Here is a 7907-nt window from a genome sequence, read left to right as displayed (position 1 = left end):
CTGTTATAGTTGCAAAGGGTTGCTGACATCATATTAAACCCTATGAGTTAAGAATGGGATGTCACTCAAGTTCATATGCGTGTGAAGGCAGACGAGCAAATACTTTTGGAAATATAGTGTAGTTCTTAATATTGCTAGAGACCAATTACTCAGCCATTCAGTCCCTGTACAAAAGGAGCATGAGCTTGGTTCGTATAGCCGTCAGTAAGCCAGATTGGTTTCCAGTTAGGGTTGGACTCCGCCAGGGCTGTCCATTGTCACCGATTCTGTTCAAAACTTTTAAGGACAGAATTTCTCAGAACAGCCAAGTGGCAGAGGGTGTCCTGTATGGTGGCCTCAGGATTTCATGTCTGCTTTTTGCAGATGATGTCAATTTACCGGTCAATCTACGTTCCGACTCTCACCTATGGTTTCGAGCTTTGGGTAGTGACCGAAAGAACAAGATCGCGTATACAAGAAGCCGAAATGAGGCAGGGTCACCGGGCTCTCCCTTAGAAATAGGGTGAGAAGATCGGCGACCCCGGGGAAGACCCAGGACTGTTTTGGGAACGCCTCGGTATCCCTCCGGAAGAGCTGGAGGAGGTGGCGGGGGAGAGGGAGGCCTGGGCCTCTTTGCTTAGGCTGCTGCCCCCACAACCCGGACTTGGATAAGCGGACGACAATGGATGGATGGATGGATGGACCAGTTACTCAAAACCAGCATCCACTCATACCGGTTCATATTTTGCAGGTTACACACTAACTCCTAGAGAATGCTCTAGTCTGGAAACTGCAAATAAAAAATTATACTAAGAACTGGACAATAAAAACCCACAAAAAAAAATAAATAAACCATGTCTTAAGTTTCAGCCCATGTTGAAATAAACATTAATTTTACATGGATGCAGGTACTCTGGGCCTTCTCAAGAATACAGTACACTATTAATGTAACATTTTTCTTGTTTATTGAAAAAAAGTTTACCTTTTGAGGCAAATTAATCTATAAATCAAATCTTTTAAGCATGTACCTTACACTTTGTCCTCAATCTCTGCAAAGCTTCATGCAAAAAAAAAAAACATTCACACATGAATGGGCTTTTTTTCCATCACAAAGTAATGGATCACCCCATACAAGTATTCAAATATCAAAGACTTTGCTTTCAAGTGTATATAACATAACACAGAAAAATGTAGATACAACTTTACAAAGATTAGATCATTTTGTCTTGTATAGCTGACATACAGTAGACCTATATTCTGTTATGTAGTGAAGTATCAATGTGACATGCATGATCATTTTTGTCATGGGCTTCAATAAAATTGCATTATTTACAATTAAATGTCCTTCATGGTCGGTTATTCAAAGGCATTCATTTCTGTGTGGGAGGTCTTTGCTATGGCTTTGTTTGGCCGGCCTGTTTTCCACTCATTCATTCCATTTACAGTAGCTCTTCTTTGTATTCACATATTGACATATAAATAAATAGATCATCAAATAAAGAAATACTTCAATAACGATATATAGATATCGGCTCTGTTAATACTGATTCTTTTGTGAGCTTGATGTATAATAAACCATGAAGGTAACTACATCAACTGACAATGTTATCTCTTTAGATTCTGGCTTCCTCTGATAGAACCTGAACTTATTCTTTAAACTCTTATACTATTCATCATTATAACGTTATGAACTCTGTATGAAAAACAGCATCTGTCAGTGAACAATTCCTTGAAACCCACTTCTACATATAATGATATGAAATATCTTGCCTTCAAAGCAGTGCCAAAGTATAATTTTCTGCAGTTCCTCTATTCCAAGATCTGCAATTCATCACACACACACACACACACACACACACACACACATACACACACACACACTTTGCCAGCAGCATCTTTCTGAGACCTTTAAAGACTGAAATGGTGAGACCTACAAATAAATCTCCGCATTTACATTCGTTTGAATCAAGCCAAAAAGCCCCAGTGTTTGCCATGAGTATTAAGTCTGTCCTTTAAAAAAAAAGTCTTCCCCTTCAGCCAGAGTGAAAGATGGCACTGACCTCTTCATGAAAATCCAGACACACAAACACAGAGAACTGCAGTCAGCAGTGCAGGATCTTCATGAAAGCCTTGCGGAACTCCACGTTGAAGGTGGTGTAAATGATGGGGTTTACGGCGCTGTTTACGTAGCCGAGCCACGTGAAGGCGTTGTACATTTCCAGAGGCACGTAGCAGCTTGTGCAGTGAGTCTTCAAGATGTGAGTGATGAAGAAGGGCAGCCAGCATATAATGAAAACACCTGAAAGAAAGATGCTAATGGTTATGATTCCTGCCGTGAGGGAACAGGGCTCAAACTGATATGTTTGTGATGTGTGGTCCATTTGTCATGCACTTATGGTTGCAGTGCTTAGTCTTGGATGGGCTATTTTACAGGCAGAAAAGGGCTCAATTGAAGCTTTGCCTATAGGGATTGGATGGCATGATACACTGCTGTATAAAACCTCTTCATACCATTTAATCACCCGAATGCTAACCTGCTAACAATAGTTATGACACAAAAACGAGTTTATTTATATCGGATAATTATACATTCACAACAGCATAATTAATCCATACTAAAGCTTTAGGCGTGAGCCAGAAAGTACAACATACATTTTCTTCTTTTGAAGCTCTTTTACTTACAAATAAAACAAATAAAAATTCATTTTTATTAATTACAATTTACAGGCCATCCGGTCCGTATTCTCAGTTCTTACAAGAATTCAATGAGTTTCTATCAGACTTAATAACGTTTTCAAGTAAAATATTAATTGTCTGAGATTTTAATATCCACATTGACAACCCTCACGACACATTAAGTAAGGCATTCATATCTATCATAGACTCCATGGGATTCACCCAAATTATAAAAGCGCCCACACACTACCTCAACCACACTCTAGACTTAATACTGACCTTTGGTGTAGACATAGTTAACTTAGCCATTCTCCCCCAGAGCACAGCCGTCTCAGACCATTAATTAATCTCTTACGAAATCCAGTTTAGTGGTAATGTGCGTTCATCACCATGTTATCAGGTTAAGAGGACTATAACTTCCTCCACAGCTGGCAGCTTTATCAGAAACCTCCCGCAGTTATCAGCTTCTGTCAGCTGTCCATCTAATCCTACTGAATTAGATACTATGACCAGATTCCTAGAGGATACTCTTCGATCTACTTTAGACAGTGTAGCTCCATTAAAAAGCAAAATAGTACGGCAGAAAAAACTCACCCCTTGGTATAACGATCACACTCGAGCTTTAAAACAGACTGCCAGACAACTAGAGTGAAAATGGCGTCTGACTAAATTAGAAGTGTTCCAGTTCGCCTGGAAGGAGAGCCTCATAGACTATAGAAGAGCTCTTATTGCAGCACGCTCAGCCTATCTCTCCTCTCTCATAGAAAACAATAAGAACAATCCCAGACTACTATTTAGCACAATTTCTAGACTAACAGAGAACAAAACAGCCACTGAACCCCAGATGCCATCAGCCTATAACAGCAATGATTTTATGAATTTCTTTAGTGATAAAATCGGAAAAATTTGACAGATAATTCTGAACACACAGTTAAACTCCACAAACCTGCTGGCTTATAATTCCAGTCTAGACACTGAGAATATTACAGTCACTGCAGATAGACTGGAATCGTTTACATTACTTTAAGAAAATGAACAAGTTAAAATAGTTTCTTCTGCAAAACCATCTACCTGTATTTTGGACCCAATTCCTACAGGTCTACTCAAGGAAGTCTTACCAGAAATAACCAAGCCTATTCTGTCAATAATAAACTCCTCTCTTAGCCTTGGATATATCCCAGAAACCTTTAAACTTGCAGTAATTAGACCGCTGATTAAGAAAGCTAACCACGATACCTGTGAACATATAGACCTATCTCAAATCCCCCCTTTATATCTAAGATCCTGGAAAAAGTGGTAACCAAACAACTAAGCTCTTATTTGCATAGGAATAATCTACATGAAAAATTTCAGTCTGATTTTAGGCCACATCATAGTACAGAAACAGCACTAGTAAAAATGATAAATGATCTTCTATTATTCACGGACCAAGGAAATGTGTCTTTGCTAGTCCTCCTTGACCTTAGTGCAGCATTTGACACGATAGACCACTCTATCCTACTAGATAGACTAGAAAACCTTGTAGGGGTAACAGGAACAGCTCTTTCCTGGTTCAGCTCCTACCTCACTGATCACTATCAGTTTGTTAATGTAAAGGGTGAATCATCTGTTCTTGCAAAAGTAATGTATGGTGTTCCACAAGGCTCTGTTTTAGGACCTATATTATTCACAATATATATGCTACCATTAGGCAGCATTATCAGTAAACACGGCATAAATTTCCACTGCTATGCCGATGACACTCAGTTATATATATCAAGCAAATTGGATGATAAAATTAAACTTGGCAAGATTGAGGACTGTGTAAAAGACATAAAAGATTGGATGTCAAGAAACTTTCTGCTACTTAACTCAGATAAAACAGAGGTCCTGTTTCTTGGTTCAAAATTAGCTAGAAACAAACTGTCTAACTTAACACTTAACAATCTCTCAGGTGCATCAAGCTCATCTGTTCAAAATCTTGGTGTTGTGATAGACGCTGATCTGTCCTTCGACACACATATAACTAATATCACTAGAACAGCCTTCCTGCATCTCCACAATATTTTAGCTAAATTAAGAAATGCATTATCTCTACAAGACGCAGAAAAGCTAGTTCATGCATTTATTACCTCAAGGCTAGATTATTGTTATGCCCTGCTGTCTGGATGTCCCAGCAAAAGCCTTAAAAACAGAACGCTGCAGCCAGAGTCCTCACAAGAACCACAGAGTTCGACCATATTAGTCCAGTTTTATCAGCCCTGCACTGGTTACCAGTCAAATTTCGCATTGATTATAAAATTCTATTACTGACATATAAAGCTCTAAATGGACTCGCCCCTCAGTACCTGAGTGAGCTTCTCTCCTACTAGGAACCATCACGCCTACTTAGATCACAAGGTGCTGGCTTACTACTGGTACCTAGAATTAATAAAGTTACATCAGGGGGGAGAGCTTTCTCATACAAAGCCCCCCAGCTCTGGAATAATCTTCCTGTTAATGTTCGGGAATCAGACACAGCCTCAATCTTTAAGTCTAGGCTAAAAACTTACTTGTACAGTCAAGCATTTGGTGATTAGTCTTCCCTGTCAGGTCTAGACCTGCTGGAGTCTCTACTGCTCTGTTTTACTGTAATCTGTAGTCAGCCACTCTTTACAGAACTGACTGTGCTCTTCTTTCCTTTCTCTGCCGAGTTAATCAGCTGCCCATCCTGTGCGTCTGATGCTGTTGCCTCTTCTGCCTTGATTGGTGCCGCTGCTCACCAGCCTTCTGGACCGGCTTGACCACCACTGAACTTCTTGCTTTACAGCGCTGTGCAGTCCTCACCCTCAGATCTTTTCTCTCCCACTTTACTATAATACTTCATACTAATAATGTTTGCTATCCGGTGTCGACCAGAGGAGGATGGATTCCCCTTCTGAGTCTTGGTTCCTCTCAAGGTTTCTTCCTCTTTTAGGGAGTTTTTCCTTGCCACCGTCGCCGCTGGCTTGCTCATGGGGGCTCGGACCCGGATTTCTTTTCTTTTCTTTTCTTTTTTTTACTCTTCTCTCTGTAATACTGATTGTTTTGTAAAGCTGCTTTGTGACAACACCTGTTGTAAAAAGCGCTATATAAATACATTTTGTTTGCTTGCTTGCATAATTCCACACTGATCGGTAGCAAAAAATAACCTGCATGACAGGTGACAGTTGGGTGACCTGTGAGCAGTTGCTTAGCTGCCTACCACAAACAGCATAAACATATTATGGGACATATTTATATCAGATAACTGCACACTGAGTTATAGCAAAAGCTAACATCGTAGTTAGTAAGCTGGTTATCTTGTAAAACCACAAAAATAAAGATAATGAAGCTTCTCAATTGCATATCACACAGTTTCTCTTTTATGTGCTTCAGGTGTTCAATGAAATGCTAATACTTGAAGATGCAAATTTAAATGAAGATAAACTTGACACAAAAATTTGTTCATAAAATCTATTCACCCTGCAAGTCTGCAAGGTAAAACTGCTCATTGTGGTGAATTCTACTGTAATAACTGTAATTTTGCTCATAAAAACTCATAATTCACAGCAGATGTAAACGTGTTTAGGGACCCATCGCAGAACTGGACTGATCACTGGTGAGACACAGTTCAAAAGATTCTATTTAACTGTGCTCTTTTTAAAGTCACAGTGGAAGTAAATATGAGGACAATACATTTACACATCTACAATCTAAACAGTAAACAGCAGTAGTGCCGGTAATAATTTCAGGTTTTAACTGTAGTTGGTTCAGGCTCAATAAAAAGTTTATTTTAAGTTTATATACAATTTGAATATCTAATAGGGCTTTTTAATCCACAGAAGTCACAGTTATTGACAACAATAACAAAGCATGGTGTAATTAGAATGTTTTAAATTTTTTGCTAGGATTTATCATTTGGAAACTCACTTTGTTGGTAATTATTACAAAAGTAATAATGTGACTTCAAAGGATTAAACATTTTTAGAATAGGTTAACAATATCACAATAACACTGAAAATTTTGTTTGCTTTGGTTGTTTCATTAAAGGAAAATTTCATGTTGTGTCATTCCAACTCACCTAGAACAATGGCTAACATCTGTGTGGCCTTCTTCTCTTTGTGCTGGGACATCTTCCTCTTGCTCATGGTCTTAGTCACGGTGGTACGGGTTTTGCCATTGGGTAAGGCCTGCGTTTCGAAGGGTTTAGCCTCTTTTGGGGTCTGGGCATCCTTGGTATGGCCGTTCTTCCCGTCGCTGTTAGGCTGCCATTCCTCGTGCGATGGTGAGGCATGGCTGGGGCTCTGGCTGGCCAGAAGGTTTCCTGCTGAGGTGGCTGCCAGCTTCATTTTGTCTGGAGGGCTGGTGCTGGCCACCAGAGCCATTTCTACGCCGCCACCCTGCTGGACCACCTCTTTTATCAGCAACTGCTGGTGGAGATGTGAATAGAGAGCACACTTACCTACACCTACAACTCTTCTACACCAGAAGTAGTCTCTATTCAAAAGAGACTATTCAAAACAATCAGTGTTTCAGCATTTCCTTTCCAGGACGATATGCAAACTTATGGTACTTCACAAAAAAGATATTCACTTTGAAAAGGCCCAACAAGCCACTGCTGGTAAGAGATACCATTATCATAAACATACATCAGAAATATACAGTACAGTATCTCACAGAAGTGAGTACACCCCTCACATTTCTGCAAATATTTTATTACATCTGTTTATGGGACAACCCTATAGAAATGAAACTTAATATAACTTAAAGTAGTCAGTGTGCAGCTTGTATAGCAGTAACTCAACACTCAGACATTAACGTCTAAATAGCTGGCAACACAAGTGAGTCCATCTCACAGTGAACATGTCCAAATTATTCTCAAAGTGTCAATATTTTGTGTGACCACTATTATTATCTAGCACTGCCTGAACCCTCTTGGGCATGGAATTCACTAGAGCTGCACATGTTGCTACTGGAATCCTCTTCCAGTCTTCCATGATGACATGACAGAGCTGGTGGATGTTAGACACCTTGCGCTCCTCCACCTTTTGCTTGAGGATGCCCCACAGGTGAGGTGTTCAGGTGGGCTTATGTCTGGAGACATACTTGGCCATTCCATCACCTTTATCTTCAGCTTCCTCAGCAAGCACGTGTGTTTCGGGTCGTTATCATGTTGGAAAATTGCCATCCGGTGCAGTTTCCGGAGGCAGGGGATCATGCTCTGCTTCAGAATGTCACAGCACATGTTAGAATTTCCCTCAGTGAACTGCAGC

General features: G+C 40.0%; 1 protein-coding gene across 4 annotated transcripts in view; it reads right to left on the bottom strand.

Moving 5' to 3' along the window:
- Positions 1-927: 927 nt before the first annotated feature.
- Positions 928-7907, bottom strand: part of drd2b (dopamine receptor D2b) — a 55946-nt gene continuing 48966 nt past the window's right edge. For 3 of the 4 annotated variants that reach the window (XM_017699868.2, XM_017699850.2, XM_037533154.1), the window contains exons 7-8: positions 6716-7064; positions 928-2278 (exon numbers count right to left, since the gene is read on the bottom strand). In XM_017699868.2, coding sequence (XP_017555357.1) covers positions 2082-2278; positions 6716-7064 — 546 coding nt within the window. In that variant the 3' untranslated portion in view covers positions 928-2081. The remainder of the gene's footprint in view (positions 2279-6715; positions 7065-7907) is intronic. The other variant, XM_017699859.2, reaches the window with a different exon arrangement.

This window comes from Pygocentrus nattereri, chromosome 23 (genome assembly GCF_015220715.1).
Source record: "Pygocentrus nattereri isolate fPygNat1 chromosome 23, fPygNat1.pri, whole genome shotgun sequence".
Taxonomy (NCBI): Eukaryota; Metazoa; Chordata; class Actinopteri; order Characiformes; family Serrasalmidae; genus Pygocentrus; species Pygocentrus nattereri.
The sequence above is the reverse complement of the archived record's forward strand: the minus strand, read 5'-3'. Positions and strand labels throughout refer to the sequence as shown.